This window comes from Tiliqua scincoides, chromosome 5 (genome assembly GCF_035046505.1).
Source record: "Tiliqua scincoides isolate rTilSci1 chromosome 5, rTilSci1.hap2, whole genome shotgun sequence".
Lineage (NCBI taxonomy): Eukaryota > Metazoa > Chordata > Lepidosauria > Squamata > Scincidae > Tiliqua > Tiliqua scincoides.
Window position 1 is genome coordinate 60,263,554 of NC_089825.1, and position 22,151 is coordinate 60,285,704.

General features: G+C 40.8%; 1 protein-coding gene across 1 annotated transcript in view; it reads right to left on the minus strand.

The window, feature by feature from the left end:
* Positions 1–624: 624 nt before the first annotated feature.
* Positions 625–22,151, minus strand: part of GLI3 (GLI family zinc finger 3) — a 255,390-nt gene continuing 233,863 nt past the window's right edge. Inside the window, exons 10-14 of the mRNA XM_066627311.1 lie at positions 15,275–15,424; positions 13,898–14,062; positions 10,268–10,558; positions 5,010–5,337; positions 625–2,897 (exon numbers count right to left, since the gene is read on the minus strand). Coding sequence (XP_066483408.1) covers positions 625–2,897; positions 5,010–5,337; positions 10,268–10,558; positions 13,898–14,062; positions 15,275–15,424 — 3,207 coding nt within the window. The remainder of the gene's footprint in view (positions 2,898–5,009; positions 5,338–10,267; positions 10,559–13,897; positions 14,063–15,274; positions 15,425–22,151) is intronic.

Below are 22,151 nucleotides of genomic sequence, written 5' to 3' on the forward strand. Positions count from 1 at the left end.
AGAAAGTTTGAAAGATACCAGTCTAGAGCAATAAAATGATATCACAACATTTTACACAACTTTTTGTATAAAATTACTTGTACATTTCATTTCCAACTACTAACTCATCCTGATCAACAGGGTTTACAAGGGAGCAGTGCCCAGTGGATGGAACCCAAAACTCCAACTTCATTGATATGCTTTGTGTATTTTGTGTAATGATTTTGTGCCTACGTGTTTGAACCTGATTGTACACTAATTCTGGCAAGAGTCATCCCAGATTGTAATTTTTTTTTTAAGTAGCCAAAAGTTGTAACATCATTTCAACAGACCTTTCTTAAAAATAAACCAACATGCACTTCACACATTTACATTGGTTTACAATTACAAAATAAAAAGAAAGAAGAGTCAAACAAACATTTAAAAATAAAAAGGAAGTGTGGGTGTAACAATACTGATACAAAAATGAAACGGAAGACAGTTTCTCCCTAGAACACTTTAGGGTTTTGCAGAGTCCTTATTCCATAAAAGGAATATACTTGAGACACGTCCCATTTCAGTGAGATGAGACTGCGGAAGTACTTCAAACAACCATTAAAAAATGAGTTACTTTTAAAAATCTTTCTTCTCCTAAGTTGTTTATATCTATTGCATAACAGCAAGAAACTTGCTTTCTTCCGCAAGTGAGGTCAACAAAGAATTCATGTCCCCAATAGCCATGTTGGTTGTGCTTATGGCCATAGCTGGGAATGTAAGAGACGCTCGGGGGGTGGTGAGGCGAGAGGAATTGCGGGAGAGATTCTGAATTATGCTGGGACTTAGGGCTCCTGAAATTAAGCTGGCATGGTCACCGTCATCTATGATGGCCTCAAAATCAATCTGCACACCTTCAAGGCTGCTGGCATCGATGCTGTCAACCGTGCTTGTCACCTGGTTGGCCCCTGGGGAAAGAAGCTGTGAAGAATTTTCATTACCAGTCCCCTGGAGCAAGCAGTTGGCTTCTGAAAGGGGGAAAGCACCTGTTTTTAGAGCTTGCTGGCTAAACCCTGTGGTTTGGTCATATAACTGACCAGGGTAAGTCTGCACATTAGAGCAGAACTGTTGTGACTGACCTTGAGGTTCTACCTTGATGCCGTTAACCCTGTGTGGTTGGTTGGCTTCCCTTACATGTCCTTGTTGCCGCACCAGGTTATTATTTAATGTGTTTTGCCACCTACTACCAGAGTAGCTGGCACAGGACTGGTAACCTTTGGCTGGTACCAAACCTGATGGCTGGATTCCAACATGGTGAGATGGTGGCAGACAATTCTGTGGCCCCGGATAAAGACTTGTTTGTGAGGGAGTTGGTACTTGCTCTAGCATCATTCTGTTGGAATGGTTTACTTTCTGGTAGTGACTGACTTCATCAACTGATTGATTTTGAAGGTATTCCTGAACTGATGTGTTTCTGCTCTGCATTCTGTTAATTACATTGGCAGATTGCTCATCGGGCACTACAGGGTAGCCAAAATTTTGAAGGCTTCCGTTAGTTGGCATGAAATTGTTTCTCAGCTTTTGCCCTTGAATCACCATGTCACAGGTATTGTCCACAGGTTGTCTGCCAATGTTTTCACCAAACAGCGGTGCCTTATTTGACTGCAAGTGGTAAGAATGACTGGTGTCATTGTTATTCATGATCATGTTCTGCTGCAAACTGCCAGCACCATTGTTGTCCAGAAGATGCTGGAAACCATTTTGTTGGGTCAAACCATTTCTCTCCAGTCCTTGATGCTGCTGTTGGACCACCATGTTATTGTAGAGGCCTAAGATTTGAGTTTGCTGGATCATTGACCGTTGCCCACATTTTAATTTTGATGGAGACAAGTCAGAACTTCCTGAGCTTACTTCATTCCACTGAATTGGCAGATCATTTTTCCTGGCCTCAGAGTGGTTTGGTGGAGGGGACTGGTCAAAGCTGTTGTTGTTCCCGATTACTGAACTGTGATGTCCTTTATTGTTGTCTAATCCATTGTTTGGCAGTTGGTTGTATACACCCTGATTCTGAGAATTCAAATATTGGACCACGTCATCTGGTAGAAGATCGTCATCATTTAGACTGCCATCTGCTTCCATGGTTGCAGCCTCCATCGCAGCGTTCTCAGAAATACTTGGAGGACAAGGGGAACAGAAGCTGCGGAACAAGCCACCCTCCGAACGGGTATAGTTCTGAAGGATGAAGTTACGCTTTTCCGTGGATGGAGGCAAAGTGGGAGGGTTAAAGCTATTGAGACTGTTGAAGCGCTGGACTCTGGGCAGAGAAAGGTTATCAGAGACTGGCCTCACTGGATCACTAGCTCTCCTTGTGCCATTCCCCAACACATCGTGAGGCAGTAAGTGTCTCCTACTGTAACCATTAGATCCGCCATCACTACATCTTCGAGGAGAATTCGCTGGGGGCAGTGGTGACATTCCAGACTCCCTGCAGTCACCCAACAGTGCCATTCTTGTTTTCAAGCTCATCCTCTCCATATTAGGCAGCGGCGTTGGTGGTGGCCCACCAGTGGCTGCTGCATATTTTGCTTTCAGCCTGTATTGCTGGGCAGGGGTAAGACTGAGAAGACCTGGCAAGCCATCACACTGGCTGACTTCGCTGGATCGCCTAGAAGCGTCAGTTGAAATGGGATCATAGGAATCAGCAACACTGACATTCTGAAGCCTTCCCTCTCCCTGGGAAGCATCGCTGGATCTCCGACTGGAGAAACAAGGTGAAATCCCAGAGGACCTGCGGCTGCTCATGTAGGCGGAGCTGATTGTGCTAGTATTGCTGTCCCTTCTGTTCAGCAGGTTTAGCACAGTAATGTCTACATTTGTGAGTTCATTTTTGTTGGATAGAAAAGGCATATTTCCTCCTAAACTGCAGCTGCTGCTTGACTGAGTACCTGGAAAAAAAATATTTAAAAAGAAAACAAAAACACCAAATTAAAACTCATTCAAGAGATACATGAAGCTTTTAGGATACAAAACTTATTACAAGCATTTCAAGAAAATGCCCTTATATTTCTAAGACTTTATAAAATCAGGGATAGAAGGGCCAACTGCACCCTTAGATCCAGGCTTACAGATTCAAGAATGATATTGCAATGGGAATGCCAAACTATTGCCCAGGATCCAGGTACTTACTACACTGCTACACAGCATGAAGCTCATGATTTTATCTTGCACCATAGCCAATGTGGTGGCATAGTTCTAAATGCTACTCGATTAAAAAAAAGCAAAACACATAGAAAACTAGTATGTAAAGGAAACACTAGTCAGGATTCCTTCTCTCTGACATCCAGTTTTCTATGTGAAGGGAACTGTTCTAGAGGACCATTCAATCAAACTTCAGCTGCAGTCTGAAGTGTGAATGAGGCCTGCGTTAGCATCTAGCTTCATTGTGAAATTACTGAACCTATGAAAAGATGCTATCTGTTTTTAAACTTGGGTTGTAATAAATTATATAAATCAAACCAGACTTTGGCAAATGAAAGACAAAATGGTAAAATACATAACTAGGAACATTTAAAATTTAAAAACAAATATTTTGTATGCTATGCAAAGGGACACTATTATTGCCTTGCCTTCACTAAAATCAAAAGTAATCTAAGTTATTTACTTTAACATAGTTCCCTGTATTAGAATGAACTTCAAGGCAGATGCAAGACATACCACAGATAATTTGTAAGAATGACTGCAGCTGCGTATGTTATGCAACAGTGCTAGTGAGGACAAATGCTTGGGCAAAATTAAAATTCTTCTGTAAAGCTACTCCCAGGGCAAAATGCCTTTTTTGGTGCACTGTATTTCCTAACTGCAGTTGTGCTTATTTCTCATTCATACAAGGTTTTGGACCAAGCTCAAGGAATACAGGGCACAATCCTAACCCTTTATGTCAGTGCTTTCCAGCACTGACATAAGGGCAATGCAGCTCTGAGGTAAGGGAACAAACATTCCCTCACTCTGAGGAGGCCTCCCTGAGTGACACCCAACTGCAGGATGCAGCATATGTCCCATTGGCACCGCTATGCCAGTGCTGGAAAGTAATGACATAAGGGGTTAGCAACTGTTACCCTGCACATGCCCAATCTCGTCTGATCTCAGAAGCTAAGCAGGGTTAGCTTCTTGGATGGTTAGTACTTGGATGGGAGACTGCCTGGGAATACTGGGTGCTGTAGGCTTATACCATAGTCTTTCGAGACTGAAGGTTGCCAACCACAAGGGGTTAGGATTGAGCCCACAGTGTTTCTCAAACTGTGCATTGGGACCCAATAGGTGAGTCGAGAGCCAATTTCAGATGGGTCCCCATTCATTTCAATATCTTTATTTTTAATATATTAGACTTGATGCTACCATGGTATGTGACTGCATTTGGGGAAATGTTACACATCTGTACTTTTAACAGGCTACTATATATATGCTTTAAAAAATGATGGTAAAAGGGACTTACTCCTGGGTAAGTGTGGGTAGGATTGCAGCCTAGGATTGTTAAAAATTTTCCTGCTTGATAATGTCACTTCCAGTCATGACATCACTTCCGGTGAGTCAGATTCTCATTCTAAAAAGTGGGACCCAGTGCTAAAAGTTTGAGAACCACTGACTTATAATGTTCTCCTTGATGTGCAACTTTCCTGTGTGCTGGGACCATCTTTTGTATGCATTAGTATTCATGTATTTGCATGCAGTTTGAAGTGGTGCAGTCCAGCCAGAGCTCTATCACAGGATTATGTTGATCATGTAGCTCAGTTCCTTGACTTTGCAATATTTGAATTTCTTAAACAAAGAAAGGTATATTAGTACTCTATTTGGTTTAAGTTTCACAGACACCCAATTGTTCTTCTGACTGCTCTTAATTTGTCCTCTAAAGATTTAAAGATCAGAAATTATGAGTTGTATCCAAAGCAAGTTAATCATGCACCACTGAAATTAATGGGACTTAAATTAGTTAGGACAAGCTCAAGCCCCATTAATTTCAATGGGACCAAGGCAAGACAAATCTAATGAGCATATCTCACCATTTCCTATGAGAGGTGGCAAGGTTGGGGCTTTGGAAGGTGGCATGGGGTTCAGTCTTGGAAGCACTCCATTGATTTGTTTCAACCTTTCTAGCTTGACTTGCTCCATCCATTTGGTCTCTGTCATATTCCTCCTGGCCTGTAAGCCAAGTGCTGTGGTTGCTGTGGAAATGGTAGAGTCCATGATAGGGGTTTCATCTATGACACTGAGGTCTCCTACACTACCTCTACTGGTCAGATTAAGCTCGATCCCATTGTTGGAATAGTTGCTGATGGGGGACTGTTCGCTGCTGCATGTAGACTGACCACCAGGGCTTGGCTGAGATGCCTAGAGCAGAAAAGATACAGGAAAAAAGTATGATTAGGATCAGGATTTGACAGATCCATTATATCTGGAGAAAGACAGGATGGTAACAGAATAAATAAATAAGGTGTTTTGCAACATGCCTGAGGTTAAAAAAAAAACAGTTCACTATTAAGAGAAGTCTTACTGGGTCAGACTAATGGTTCATCATTACCTCTAAGAGAGGCCAGTAAAGTATGTTATATAGATGAAGTATACGATTGCATAGGATATGGATAAAGTATTTGTATCCCAACCAATCTTTTGCAGCTCCTAAATGTTTTTAGCGATACCTTCTTCAAGAGAACACAAATGCAACTAGTTCACACTCCCAAGAAAGATTTGGACTTTTGTTACTGGATCAACACCTTTCCCTAAATGCCACATGGCAAACCTCTGCTGAAAATGATTAGGGTTTTGAAAGCTATTTTTGATATGGTACAGAGATTCACTGCTCTAGATTTCATGAGGAGAGCTCAATACCTTATACATGCCAAAAGTACTTCTTCAGATCGTGGCCAATATGGTCATTTCCATGGACAAAACTCTGTACCGTCAAGTCCCCATAAAATAGCTAGCTCTTATAAACTGAATTTTCAGAAAAGTCCTTTTCTTATTTCAGTATTGAATTCTATAAATGTATACTCAAACCACACTAGATCTTTGGAGACAGCTCACTAATATCTCAAAATCCTATGCTGCACTGGACGGCACTGAGGGAATAAAGCAATGGTACTCTCAAACACAGATTTCAGCACTAAATGTCCTCATCATGCCATCAAAAAGATTCTACACAGCAGAGAAACATCAACGTAAACTTGCAGCTAAAATATTACCAACTGCACCCATTACCTTGAAGGTTCCTCTCCACTGTGTCTCACAGTGAAATCTACTTTTCCTGTGAAAACTGATAGTTTTGTATCTGTGATGTTGACATACCACAACTAAATAAATCCCCCTCCCCCAAGGAATTCAGATATACATTTCATAAGGTTTATAATGTTCTGGTTGCTGTAAAGAAATCCACAGCATTTTCAAGTAATCAGCACAGCCTCACCTAAAAAGAAATCTTAGGAAACAGAAAGAGACACAAACATTTTAGGAGGTATTCCTAAATTGAAGACATATCAGCTAGGTATTGCCGAAATGCCCTTATTAAGACCAGCACTATATGTACTGAAACCTAAATTATGTGAAAATCTGAACTGTAAACTGTAGAGATTATATAAACTGAGGAAATGTGCATAAATTATCTTTTTTGGTATATTTTATTACGCTGCAATTTTTCTTATTTTGATTTTTTTTTTCTGGTTTCGCTGATCAGAGAGGAGAAAGGAGTTGTGCTGGATGCTGAAGCTCTGCTCCTGATCATTGGAAATTTTATTTAGCCACCTTCTCAGTTTTAACAGGCTTTGTCTGCAGGCTTTCAAGTATAATTTCACAGCCATAAGGCTGCTTATTTCTTTTAATGAAAACTGAGATTCTTGCTGATACTCAGTGCCATGTTTGAGACAATTTCTAGTCAACTGCAGAATCCAAATGTACACACAACTCTGACTACAACGTGCAAAATCATTTTGCTCTCAAGAACAGCCTCCTACATAGTTTCTTAGACTTGTTGGGATTCTAAACTACCTGTCAGTCTTTGATCGGTATAACCACTCTGTCTGTGGGCTAATTCATTAAAACATTTCAAAGAATCCAGAATGCCTTAAGGATTTTAATAAAATGATTCTAAAAATATGTCCCATCAGTGGAAAGCATGCAAGTACTTTCAGGAACAGTGGCAACAAACATGCAAGTGCTTTCAGGATTGACTGCAATAAAACAAAGATACAAATTTTATCATAGTTGTGGGTATTCAGCTGAAAACTTCAGTGGCAGCATTTAAATGAATTTGTTTACAGTTAAGCATTGGCGGGGCAGCTACTGTAACTAGCAGTTTCATGTTAGTTAGATCAAAAAAGTTGAGAGTCAGAAGCCTGTTCTTGTAGCTCATAAATTGTTCACAGCAGTTCATCCACAAAACAAGAATGATCGCGGATATGTAAGTGAATGTGCTCGTTTTGATGTAGTGTCAGACCCAGTCTAAACAATACAATTGCCATGCTAAAACAAAAATCACAAAATTTAATCATGAACGAATTGAGGTGGATTTCTCATGTTGAAAACAGAAGGAAATCACACATTATAATGCGTCTAAATCAGGGGTGTCCAAAGTTTTTGGCAGGAGGGCCACATCCTCTCTCTGACACTGTGTCAGGGGCCGGGGGGGGGGAAGAATTAATTTACATTTAAAATTTGAATAAATTGACATAAGTTTGCATAAAAGAATACGTTAAAGATGAACTTATATGAACGAATGAAGGTCTTGCAATAGCTCAAGGCTTATAAAAGGCCTTGCACAAAGCAAGGCTGGCCTTTCCTTTGCTGCTGCCACTGCATCACAGACGTGAAACAACAAGCAGTGGAGAGAGCACTTATCCCACAGCTCACATGAGAGGTCAAACAATCGCCCTCACACTGAGAGCAGTTGCGTTGGGTTAGTGTGGGCTCCAACCAAATCCTCCACACTAACCTGCGTTGGGTTAGTGTGGGCCCTCCTCCAAATCTCTGGAGGGCCAGAGGCTCATTGGAGACTGGGAGCTCCCTGAGGGCCGCATTGAGAGGCCTCGAGGGCCGCAAGTGGCCCCAGGGCCGGGGTTTGGGCACCCCTGGTCTAAATGATTCCAAATATCATGTGAATATACACCGAACCACAAAGAAAGCATATCATTGAGACCGGGTCTTAGATTTCCTTATATTACATGCTATTTGTTATAAAACGTCCATTTTATTATTGTTGTGAATGCACTGGATGAAATGTACCCCACTGAGAATGACCCCAAATCACAAGCAAATGATTTTTAAAAGTAGCAATGAAGAAAGTGCGGAGAAGTTAAAATCCCCTCACCTTATTACCCACTGTCCTTAGGAAGACAGAACAAGTCATTAAAGAGCATTAGATAGAAGAAACAATGGATTAGTATAATAACAAAAATAAAATGTCAAATCACAAAACAAGAAGAGAAACACTCAGGTAAATTACTCCTTAAATCATCTATTTGTATAACTTACCTTAGGCTGTGCAATCTTTAATATGTTCATTTCATTTACTACATAGTTCCTAAACTAATTATATTTTTTTCAGTCTCTGAAATCAGCAACTTAAAATATCAACCTGGCTAGGAAATATTTCTAATATACTTTGAATGCATACTCAGAAAAAATGTAACTTCCAATTACTCTGAATTGGATTGAAAATTGCAGCTGGAATACATTTTCCATTCATTTCAATAGAGGGAGCTAATCAGTTGCACAAGCAGTTCAAAGCTCTCTCCATTGAAAACAGGAAACCTATACAAATATGATATCAGTGTGTACAATGAACACCGACAGAAATTTCTGAATCATTTGCCAAAGCAATGTGGCAAATTTTATGACAGTCATATTAACATTTTGCCCATAGTCTATGAATCTCGAATTTGAAATTGTTACCTAACTTGCACTGATCTGACAAATCTGTGTCTGGGTTATACGCCTGGGAGGTGGAAGCCCACATTTCTAAATGCTATCGTCTTCATATAATTATATTCCAGGGGGTCAGCTTCTAAATTACCCACTTCCATTCACATTAAGATTGCATTCCTATCCACACCTTCCTGGGAGTAAGCCCCAATGAATGCAGTGGAACTTACTTCTGAGTAGACATGATTAAGGGCGCAATCCTATCTTGAGCTGGAACAGGCAAGCCAAGTGGCTTGCGCTGTATCCAGTGCAGGATAGTGGCCAGAAGCAGCTTAGCCAGAGGCAAGGGGAAACTTTTCCCCTTACCCCTGGGTAAGGGCCGCTGGCCCCTATGGGTCTCTTCGGACTCGCAAGTCCGAGGAGAGCGGAGCAGCTTCAAGGTTGGGCTGGAATCCTACCAAATCCCAGCCCTGCCTCCCTCTCCCCGTACACCCCCGCCTACCATTGTGGCTTGCATTGACCCAGGCAGGTCGACACAAGCCTCAGAGTGGAAGCCGGAATGGAGGCTTCAGTCAGCCTCCTGGAGCACCGACCTGGCTTCCTGGAGCGTCAGCCTGGCTGGAGCGCTGGCCTGGCTTCCTCTCGAGGAGGTGCAAACGTGCCTTATGGCACGTTTCCAACCCTCCTAGAAATGAAAACATTTCTAGGATTGTGCCCTAGGATTGTATGTAAGCTTCTATGTGCAGTAAGCCTCCCAAATATAATTAATCTATCTGAACGGTACAACTATGAACATGTGGATGATCCCAACTGCAAAAACAGGTGTATGGTTTATATAGGTGTACACAAGATGAAATATCACTGGGGATACTTGGTTAAAATTGCTAACTAGGCACTTGTACTAATCAATGACAACAGCATAAGGATTCTCATAGTTTCCAATTCAAATCTGAATAAACTTTAGATTTCAAGTTCTTTGAGATTAACAACTTGTATGTCTTGGGCTCGACTATGCATTTTGAACACGTAGGTTCACAAACACATCCAAGATAGTAGAACCCAGCAGTTTCTACCTCATTTGTCACATCTTTAACCAAAATGCTACTAAGAGGTGAACACGCAGAGGCTTTGTGAGGCCCTGCAAATGGCAAAGTCAAAATGCCATCATGTGAGAACATAACTATCAATGCCAATCATGCCAACCTAATAACTACAAATAGTTTCTGACTCTGTTTGATTTCCATTTGTCTTATATGCTATATTAGACCTGCCAGAAAACAGTTTCTCATCATTCAGGTCGAGTGAATGTATTCTTAAGAAAAACTAGGAAAGCAAAGCTGCAGTGTTTGACGATGAGTTCATGAACCATCCATGAGGAGGAATTAAAGAAGCACAAGATGTTGCATACCATTGGCTTTTCCGCCTTGACAGCTTTAACTTGGAGGCATTCTTCACGCTTTGAGGTAGTGTTGCTGAGGTCTTTTTGCTCACCAGCTGCACCCTGAGTCTGATGGCCTGGGGATCTGGATTGAGAATGGCTGCCTTGATCTCTTGGTGGTGGATGCCTTGGATGGATGTCTCCACGCTGTTTCTTGGTGACATGTGCCTCAGGGCCATGCACAGTCTTCACATGTTTTCGAAGAGAACTGGGGTCTGTGTAGCGCTTTGTGCAGCCTGGGATCTTGCAAACGTAAGGTTTCTGTAAATGGAAAAAAATGTTTAATAATGGTGTCCAGTACTTTGATGGAGAATTTAAACTTTTATATTACTGATATGCTCAAGCCCTAGAGACTATGACCCTTGTCTATTGTTGGATCTGATTTTGCTTAGTCTCTAGCAACTTCACACAGAACAGCAGCCTTAGCTCAATATAGGCAAAGCAGAATTAACTTGTCTTAAATCCAAGCACTCCAGCCTTCACTAGTCAGTGGGCTGGCTGTACCATTTTATATCAGATAACAATTTAGTCTTACAGAGCATAAGCATACTTTCTCATGAAATCGGTTTCCTATTGGTTTTGTTGCTACTCGCCCTGGATCAGCCATATATGAAAGGAGAGAAAGCTGAGAGTAATAAATGTATTAGAAAATCTGCATATTCTGTGGTTCTTCTGGCAGAATATTACTAAATGAAGATGAACTTGCTGAGTCTCTCTCCCACCAGGAGGAGTTCTGAAAGAAGAATTGAACCCAGAAAAGAAAATCTTCGCCATGATAATTCTCCATAAGTCCCAGAAAACAGAAGAAAGATGCAGTTGTGAGAAGGGTTTGTTTTTTTTAAAGGTGGAAACAAGGAAAGCAGGTCTAGAACAAAAAAATGCAGAATATATACAAGTTCAACATACAAAACTGTACTTGTATATAAAAGAATTTGGGAAGAGACAATCTTTAAAACTATTCACTGTGCAAAGTTCTCAATGTCTGTTTTAGTTTCTTCAGATGTAAGATGTTCAGATGAAGATGTTTCTTCATTAGTCACAGCTCATAGGTGGATAAATTAACACTGACTAGCCAGTGTCACTGACTAGCCAGTAGATGTCGCTAGTAAACAACACTGAAATTCCTCTTAGGGTGTCTTCCCATATATTTCTTCTAGTTGAATATAATCTTTGTATAGGAAATAACATGGGCACCATCTTTCAGAAAGTTGGCAGAAATGTTTATTTTTGATCTGAATATACAGGCTAGCAAACTGATAAGAACCACTCAAAAATAATGTACAAATTGTTTTTCCCTACAGTATTATCCAAGATTAAGGAAAATGTCATATACAAAGAGGTCCTGTCTTCTACATCTTCAAGAATCAAATAATTAGCAGCAGATATCAGCACAGACCCTGCAATGATTACACACTGCAGCCAGGTTTCAAAGAACCATGAAAGTAGTTCCATTAGTGAAAGGGACTTTAGACCTGCATTGGGTATCACTCCTGAACTAAGGGAGGAGGGTTCAAAAGCAGCTTGTTGTATTACAGCTGTTAAAAAGCCAAAAAATTTTTTACTGGGTGACTGCAAGTTCTCTTGTGTGATCCCAGCCCATATTTCCATTTAGTTATTCACCTGATGTGGCTCTTATAGCCCAATGCTATAAAGTACTATACTAGTGCAACAATGGTTGCACTCCATTCATACGTAAGCAAGGAAAGTGAAAGCTTCCAGACTTTCTGCTACATCTGATTAAAGAGAACTCTGATTTGTTAGTTTACAAACCAGGAAGCAAGGTTTTATGCTAGTTGTAAACTGGGTTTGCAAACTGATTATGGTTGTGGACAAAGCGCAGTTACGGTACTTACTTTCTTACATGACGGGAAAGTGTTCAAAACTGCAGCGTGATATTTCAGTCTCCACTCCATCACAAAAAGTAGAGGGAAGTGCACAAGCCTGAGGCTACTTCTCATCACGGCAAAGCAGGAATGAGGCCAATGACGGTAAATGTTGCTCTTGTTTTAATGTTAAGGGAGACTTATACATTCAAGTGCCATCTATATCTACAGCGCCATTATCTAGCAGCCAAGAAATTACGGAGCAAAGATATTGATGTAATTTAGGAAAATTGGAGCTTATCTATAATCTGTTGTAGCTCAGTCCTATTCACAATTTTGGAAGTAAGTTCCACTGAACTTAACCCATTTTTGCCTGACCCACAGGGGTACACACTTGGCCCCTGCTGCATATATGCAATGTTGGGCAGAAATGGCTTAATAGGATTTATTCTTAAAGTATGCACAGGATTGTAGCATAAACCTGTCTTCAGACTTATTTGATTCAGGCTCCAAAAAAAGATAAGAAGGTAACTTTGAATCTGTTGGTGCTGCTTGGATAATATTTTAAGACAGAATTGCATATGGGATTTAGCACCAATGAAAGAGGAATGCTTGACAAAATTTTCAGATATCATAAGCTTGGTAATTAAAACCCAGTAGAATTAAAAACCCAGTAGTGTTAACTTCAAGACCCATAAATGACATATGAACATAAATAGAAAGTTTTCTATCTTCAGAATCAGGCTCAAGGAGAGAGAGATATTGTTTAGTGGTGTTTAGTGGAGAGAGTGGTGTTTAGTGTTTAGACCACCAGACCAAACTGGTGGGCTGCGATCCACCAGGGGAACTGGAAGCAGGAAGTAAACAGGAAGCAGCTTTAGATAATAGATAAGAATTGTTTATAGCAGCCATGGAGGAGATGAGAAGGGGCTGCAAGCCTCCAGGACTCTGCAGGAGAACAGCACCTTTATTTACTTAGGTAAATAAAAAAGCACCTTGGAAGCAGCAGCACTGCAATCTCTGAAGCACTGTTGCTGCTCCCCCCGCCCCCTCTCTGCCCACACAAACACTTACCTAGTTCCCAACGCCCCTATAGGAGTTTGGGAACCACTGATTTAGACATCTGATTAAGAATAAAATTCATAATTTAAAATAGTAATTTTGTAAATATTTTGTTCAAAAAGCTACATTTGTGTAGTGTTTTTTAGTTGACCTTCTGCACTTGATAATTGAAAGTTGGCACAGCAGCAAAACGTTTCAAAGGTTGCCTTTCTAAACAATTTGTGCTTTTGTGCTGTTACGGATGTTTGCAACAGGTGCGCTTGTCATCAGCTCTGACCACAAGCAACTTTCTTCATAGCAGATGATTCAGAATTAGAGGCTTTGCTGATTAGCTCTGTCCCAACTTCTAGGCCTAGGATGCTGCTCAGGATGTGCAGGGCGCAGGTTGCTATTTGTGGCATTGCAGCTGATGCAGATCCATAAAACTGAGCTGTGTTCCTAGACACACTTAAAATAAATTGAATAGAAATCAAGGGGACTTTCTTCCGAAGTTCTGTTTTGGATTAGAAAGTCAGATTCTGGATAAAACTACAAGGTGCCTTTTAAAAATAAATATTTGGGGGACAATGACTGTGTGTTGCATGTGTGAATAAAAAACATATACTGGTTTCTTCTCTTCAAAGTTTTTTTTAGTATGTATTTTATAATAAATTCTTTCAACAGCATTATGTCTGTGCATGGCTGGGAGACTTTTACTGCCCACATGCTTTCTTACCTCATTGGAATGAGTTCTGTTTTGGTGCTTGGCGCGATCAGATGCATTGGAGAACGCTTTGTTGCAGCCTTCATGTTCGCAGACATATGGTTTCTCTCCAGTGTGAGATCTCAAGTGAGTTTTCAAGTTTTCCAGCCTTGAGTAGGCCTTTGTACAGCCTTCAAACTGCAGACAATTGTGTACATGTGAGTTATTCTAAACACTTAAAGTTGCAGAACTGGGGCAGGAAGGGTCAATGAAATCATACCACATCAAGGACAAGCAGTTCTCCAAGATCTAGCCACAAGATCCAACTTGTTGAAGGTTTCTTTTTTTCCTTTTGTTCAGCCCATTATAATCCCCAGATAAAAATATGTAAGATAAAAAGACTAGGTAGCATCAAAATATAGCAAAGGGTTGTTTTGACACTTGTAATGCAAGTGTAAGTCTTTTGTTCATATGTTGCTTGTTTGGTTCTAAGCTCAGCTTAAATATGCAGATGGAGAAAGCAAACTGACATGGGTATAACTAAAGAAAACATTTTTTTTTATTTTAGGTTGTGAATTATGGAATTCATTGCCACAAGTTGCAGCAATGTTTTCTAATCCATATGGTTATTTAAAAAAAAAAGGATTAGACAAATACATAGACAATGAGTTCTGCCAATAGCTATAATTCACATTAATTGACTGTAACTTTCATATGAAGTGAAAGTATTCCTCTGGATACTAGTTTGCAGGCAAGGAAACAGTAAGGGAAGGCACTTCTTGAGCACTGTCCAAAGACATCTGGCTGGCCACAATTGAAGACAGAATGTTGAACTAGATAGAACATTGGACTTTCTCATATTTTTATAAACTAAGTGCTGATTCACGCAAAGTGAGTATTAACTCTGAAATGTAATCAAATTAACTGCATTCTAAATTTGAATCTGAAACAATGGATGGCCTTTCATAGAGAAGCTGCTCCATGTCCTTCTACCTTCTCTAAGGTTATCCTTTTTCTGACATGAAATAACCAGTACTCCAAGTATTATTGAATATAAGCACCCAGTGAATTTATATAAAGGATTATGATATTTCTAGTTTTTTTTCCAGGGTAATCCCATCTGCCTTTTTGTTGCACATCTGTTGTTTGAAGAGATCTTTAGGACTCTTTGAAGTCTGTTCTCTATTCCAAATAAAGTGATCATATAGCAAAATTTGCAATGCTTGGCCACACCTAATTCTCGATGACTTATGACAAGCAATGGTTCCAGTTTTGACTCCATAATTTACTTCACTCCATTCTGCCAACTGCTTTCATTGGGTGTCATAAGACTGTGTTCAAACTGCATGCATACAAAAAGAAAAGAGAAACAGTCATGCCCACCTAGTTGATTTAGTGCTATTTACTCACAGTGCATTTGTGTGGCTTTTCTCCTGTGTGCCTCCTCATATGTACCACCAGCATGTACTGGGCTTTGAATGGCTTCTGCTCTCGAGAACAATCCAGCCATCGACATACAAACTCCTTCTTCTCCCCATGTATGTGGTCGTTGTTTATATGCTGTAAAGATACAAACAATACTAAAATTCCATTTTGTTGATTCTTCATGTGTGTTTAGGTCACCAGTGGTCACACAGTCCTGGAACGTGCTGGAATCCCTAGCATGTATGCACTACTGAAACAGAGACGCCTGCGTTGGCTCGGTCATGTCGTGAGAATGGATGATGGCCGGATCCCAAAGGATCTCCTCTATGGAGAACTCGTGCAAGGAAAGCGCCCTACAGGTAGACCACAGCTGCGATACAAGGACATCTGCAAGAGGGATCTGAAGGCCTTAGGAGTGGACCTCAACAAGTGGGAAACCCTGGCCTCTGAGCGGCCCGCTTGGAGGCAGGCTGTGCAACATGGCCTTTCCCAGTTTGAAGAGACACTAGGCCAACAGTCTGAGGCTAAGAGGCAAAGAAGGAAGGCCCATAGCCAGGGAGACAGGCCAGGGACAGACTGCACTTGCTCCCAGTGTGGAAGGGATTGTCACTCCTGAATCGGCCTTTTCAGCCACACTAGACGCTGTTCCAGAACCACCTTTCAGAGCGCGATACCATAGTCTTTCGAGACTGAAGGTTGCCAACTAACTAACGGTCACATAAGGGTAGTTAGGTTTTTCTCACAGCCTTCAGAAGAGACATAGGGAACACAATATCCAATGGTACTTCCTGTGTTGAATACTAACCTTGGACCATTCTACTTGCCCATGTGTTTTCATAAATGCTAACTGTTTTTACATAGGCAAAGGAATTCCAAGAATCCATTACATTAGATAGTGTTCTACATGGGATAAACTCCTATGCTCGTTTTACTTTTACAATTCTACTGACTAGTTAAAGAAAGTTGCTGTTTATTTGTTTTAATACGATTAAGAACTGACATGTCCATTAGGCAAGGAAGGTTTTTATTTTTCAAGAATGTGGGGTGACAGGTAAATTTGGGTATTCTGCCCCATCTGGACTCGTTGCAGTTTCATTTGCAGAGACTTGACTGTGGACAGGTTTTGACTCTCCAACAACATGTTCCCAGAACAATACTTTACTTTTCTCCATGGGATTAAATAGTGCAGCCACCAACCCAGGACCAGGCTTGGGGAAGAGAAGGGAAGCATATGCCACTCATGCATGGCCCCATCCTCTCTCTTCTGAAGCCAGTTCTCTGACATTTCCAAGATTGTGCTCTGGCATAACACTATTAGAGCCCACCAGCACACACTGTCACAAATGTGCCATAAGGTACATTTGCAGGCCCTACCACCAGTGCTCTGCCAGGGCTAGCAGAGCACTGGGCTAGTGCTGGAGCTCCATTGATCGGCAATTGCGTGGACTGCTGAGCAGCGGAGGCAGATGGAGGCATGGGGGGAGGCATTCTGGGACAGGGGGAGGCAGAGTGAGGGTGGGAAAGAGGCATTCCGGGGGGAGGGAACAGGGGGGGACCAATGGAGCTTTGCTGCACTGGATGCAGAGCCTCTGTGTCGGGCTCACCACCCAACATGGAGGCTCTTGATTCTATGCCGACGTTTGGGTCAATGTAGAATCGAGTAGCCCTATAGTGGGGCTACTCACTTTACCGGGGGGAAGGGGACAAAAGTCCCCTTCTTCTGAGGAGCTGCCAGCAGATGCCTGGAGTGTGCAGGATGCGGTGGCAGCCACTTTCGGCACCGCTGCAGTCCCATGCGCCTGGCAGCTCAGGATTGGACTGATCGTCTATGGTAAAATGTTGCAAAACTAGAGATTATATATAGATCTTTCAGCTTTAGTTTCTATACTGCTGGCTTGATGCTTTTTTAAAACAACTATTCCCTTGTGTACTTAAGACAATATCACCTACTCTGGCATATGTTCTCAGATTCACTTAAGAAATCCACATATCTCACTTGAGTAAACTGCATTCAACATAAACTGAATAGCCAGATCAAACCTATCCTATCGTATTTTCTAAGTAAGAGAGAAAGTCTGCTGCATCCAGGCCTTCAGAGGAGTACCATTCCATCTTTGGAAGCTTCCTCCATGAATGGAAGCAGAGTTTTGCTCATGCAAAACATCAGCAGACATAAGGTCCTTACATAAGCAGAAGGACTTTTGCATGAGCATTATGCTCCTTCTGTTCATGAAGAAAGGTTCTAATGATGGAGCTGTGCTGCATTTAACCCAGTGTTTCAAAAAGTTCCAGATAAAATTAAAATCAATAAATTCGCTGAATTTTAAATGATGGCAACAGTCATACCACCATGTTTCCCATGTACACTATTAACACAATAGCCCAGTGGCTCCCAAACATTCCAGTGCCGTGACCCACCTCACCCTCCATGGTGGATTGCAACACGTTGTAAAGCCTTCTTAAGAGGGCCCAGAGGCCTCTCCTGGGACTAACCGGGATGGCAACCCACTCTATTGGCCTCCACAGACCTCCAAATGGCCCATGGAAATGTCCGGAAACAACTTCCAGTGAAATCGGAAGTTGTGTCAAAAAACCAGAAGTCACTTCCGGATGCTTTTGTGGACCATTCAGGGGCCAATAAAATGGGTGGCTGACACAGTGTAGCCTGGGAGAGGCCTCCAGACCCTTCCAATGTTTCTGGAATGGCTCCAATTTGGAGCCAACTGGAAGCAAGAGGGAGAGAATTAACATTGGAAGATTCAGACTTCATTGGGAAACGTGGCATATAAATAAAATTTTCAAATAATAAAGTGGACTATCACAGCTATGCCACAGTGTGGCCTACTCTTTTGGGTTTCATGTGCTGGTTTCAATTATTTGGAAGGGAAAAAAACTCATCAACTACCATTTCCACAAGGAGTTTGTGGGAAAGACAGACATACATAAAGTCAGTAGTTTATATTGGACCACAAATAACAGCCAACTCACTTATGTTCCCTATTATACAGCATGTCTGTAGCAAACAGATGCAAGTTTCCTACAAAAGATAACTTTTTAAAAAGTTATCATTTCTTTTAAGGTTATAACAGCACACACAGCATACAAACTGAACAGATGTGCTGGACTAGGTACAACATGTAATCTTAAAGAGTTTATGTTTCAAGTACATATCTCTGTAGGCCATTCATATTACATGGACATGCACTGAAAGTGTACAGATGGCCAGTATTTTGAAAGGGAATCAGGGCAGTATGGAGAGGTTCACGTGAACTCCTATTTCCTGAAAGAAAAAGAAGTGGCTGCAGAAAACTCAGTCTATGAAATGAACAGCACATCATCCAGAATTACTGTAAATTTAAGCAGCAGCAGAAGACTGGGCCTCATAAGAAGAGAGGAACGAAAGAAAAAATAAGCACATACAAATGTAAAACTAGTTGAGTTGCACAATTCTATAACTATGGGGATTTGACAATTTCAAAGTACCATCCTTTTCCATTTGCTAATACCCAAGTTTTACTGATTATTCTTTTATGGGAGTTCTCAAATCTGTTCAGTTCATTCTACATAATGAAGGTACAGTCCTCCCAGTAAGGACAACTATTGGGAAAATATTTTGAAGGCACCTGTTTTCTAGAGAACCACCACAAGCTGCAGACAAAGGTGCTGTGCCACACCACAGTCTCAAAAACACTCTTACTTCTTAAAAAATTTACTTTCAGCCTGAATGTTATGTGAAATTTTAAAAATTGGCCCACTGCATTATGAACATTGCATGACCCTAAGGAAAGCATTATTGTACTGTTTCTCTAAAGAAAGTGTTATGAGAATTATAATCAAATAAAATCACATCTTTAAACCATTCTGTATTAATTAGTCCAGATTAACAGCCACATCCTGATTCTGTGTTCACATTGAGCAATATGAAAATTTTACTCAGATCTAGATATCTGGAACAAAAGAATTCCATCTTTTAATAAACCTCTTGGTGAGAATGAAATGGTTTGTTAAAAGCATAAAATATTTAATGGGCAATTTAAAGGGCAAATATTTAAAGAGCACCCAAAACTAGGCTGTGGATCATCACGTAAGAAATAGTGCTGTGCTGAATATTTGCAAAGTTTGATTTTCAATGCAAAATTTGCCATTTTAGAGGGAGGGGGATGCAAATGTAATTTATTTTGTTTTCACCAAAACAAACAAACAAAAAAACCCCAACCTTTAACTTTTTCCTTTATGTCTCTGAAGACCTTTTATTGCTTCCAAGTTTAGATTTTCACACAGTTCCCTGCTATCTGTCCTTTTTTTAAAAAAAGCCAGACTGCTCCCTTATATTTTTCTGTTCTCACAACTTTCTACCATCTTGTTAAACCCCGTACATCACTTTAATTGTGACCTGGATATCACCCTTGTATAAAAACTCTCACATCTATATGGAAGAAGTTTGTTTGTTTACTACATTTATACCTTGCTTTTCATCCAAAATAGTTTACAACAATTACAACCTAACATAACATATCATGTTAGTAATATGTATATTTAGCTATATGGGGTAAGAAAAAAGGGAAAAGTCTTCCAGATTTTGCAATTCAATGCTTCTTGCATTCTGTCCTTGCCACAACTTGCTTATTCTTTTAAATTGATTCCCTGTTTTCAGTTCAAGTAACTGGCTGAACCTTTATAAAATACATCATATTCTGATGACTGCAACCTTGTTTTTTTTCTACATGATGAAAGAAATTCCATGAAGTTGCCACAAATAATATTTAGTACAGGGATGCCCAAACCATAGCTTACGAACCACATGTGGCTCTCGGACATATAATGTGCGGCTCTCAAAAATATGTTGGGTGAGCTCCTTTTTGCATCACAATTAATATAAAAAGTAAATAAGAAATTTTCAAGCTTTATTATTATTTACTGGGTAAAGTAGCATAGCTAGGTGGGGGCAAACAGTAAGTACTGCAAGTGCCACAGTATGTTGTGCAAGCAGCCCCTCCCATTTGCCATCAGAGCCATTCCAGGCAGCAACAGCAATGCACAGGTGCTCACTGAATTAAAAGGTGTCTCCTGTATGTTGGTGTAGCTGCCTGGAATGGCTCTGACTGTGAGCAGGAGGGGGCGTTTACACAGCGTATTGCAGCACCTGCAGTACTTACTATTTTGCTCCCCTCTGGCTACGCTATTGACCAGGTATAAACTGATAGTCCACTGGATCAAAACATGTTCATGGTGAGAAAATATATTTAAGAATTTATATACTTATTAAATATTGCAGCTGTCAAACATCTATCTTGCAGCTCTCAAATATCTGAAGTTTACTGTATGTGGCTCTTAAGTTAATGCAAATTTGGCCACCCCAATATAGTGCTTCATTTAAATTCATTTAATACAATTGTTTCCTCTGCAATTTCCAGAAACAGATAACATCACTATGGCTAAACTATGCAGGCAGCCTACAGGTGTGTGTGGGTGATGACGATGAATATTTACATACCACTTTTCATCAAAAAAAGTTCACAAAGCAGTTTATAAAGAAAATCAAATACTACATGTCTCTCTGTCCCAAAAGGACTCATGATATTAAAAAAAAAAAAATGCAGAACACCAGCAAACAACCAGTAGAAAAGACACTGTTCTGGGGTGAAGAACAACAGTTAATCTCCTCCTGCTAAATATAAGACAAGTATCATAGTTAAGGCTATCCTCAATATAACTTTGTAACATAGTCAGAGAGTTGTCTGCTAACAGTCAAGAAGCTACATGACTGAGCATGGAAGTTCTCAATAAACTTCAGGTCTAATATACTCTCCACTACACCACATTAAATATAAGTAAGTGGGTAAAGGGCAAGGGGATGGGGGCATCTCACTGCTGAAGCTAAGCACATATGAATTTGACCACTGCCTGGATAGAAAATCACTGGAAGCTCCATGAAAGCTTTTCTGAGTTTTCATAGATAGAGAGGAATGTCAGTAGAAACAAATAAAAATGTCTCCTTTTTATGTGGTGTTCACTGACAATCTCTGTAAGGGAAAAGGACCCAAGAGAAGGCAGGCTAACTGAGGGCAGTAGCACCTAGTGATTAGGGCACCCCCCCTCCCCCCCGCTCACTGGTTTCCTTTACTGCACTGGTTTCCAACCTGGAGTCTGGGGACCACAGGTGGTCTGTGAGACCCTAAGAAGTGGTCCATGAAGTCTCAGGAAAAATTACTGATTACTTCCAGTGTGCTCTCCCACAGACCGCCAGAGAGGACAGAGAATGAACTTCCCACAGCCAGCAACAAAAGCAGCAACCCACAAATCTTCCCTATAAATAAAAAATCCCTAATGAATCTTCTCTAATTATTTCAAATTTAATTGTATTTTCTGTGTGAAGGGTGATGGTTGTATGCAGGGCCCATGAGAGTGGGTACAGGGACAAAAAGGGACAAAAAGGGTCCCAGGACCCAAAGGAGGGCCCCCAGATATGTCCTGGGATCATATATTTTATATCACCTGGACTTACTGTTGTTGATGATGAACTGTTGTTGTTGCTGCCCCCATGAGATGCTGGGTGTACAGTGGCTGCAGCCACTACAAGTCATATGTGCTGGGCAAAGGAATGCATACCTGACACTCCTGAACGCTGTCAAATCTGGGAGGAAACTGGTCTGCTACAGTAGCTCTTTGGCTTGTGGAGCTGCTTACCAAGAAGGAGTGTATCAAGGACACAGCTGTGGAACTACAGCTGCTGCAGAAGTACATTTCGGTACACACAGGACACTTCCCACTCTAGTGTGAGCCCAAATACGATCATTGAATTTTCTGCAATGATTTTCTATATTTAAAAATTTTAGCTCCACATTGGGAAGCAAGGTAGACC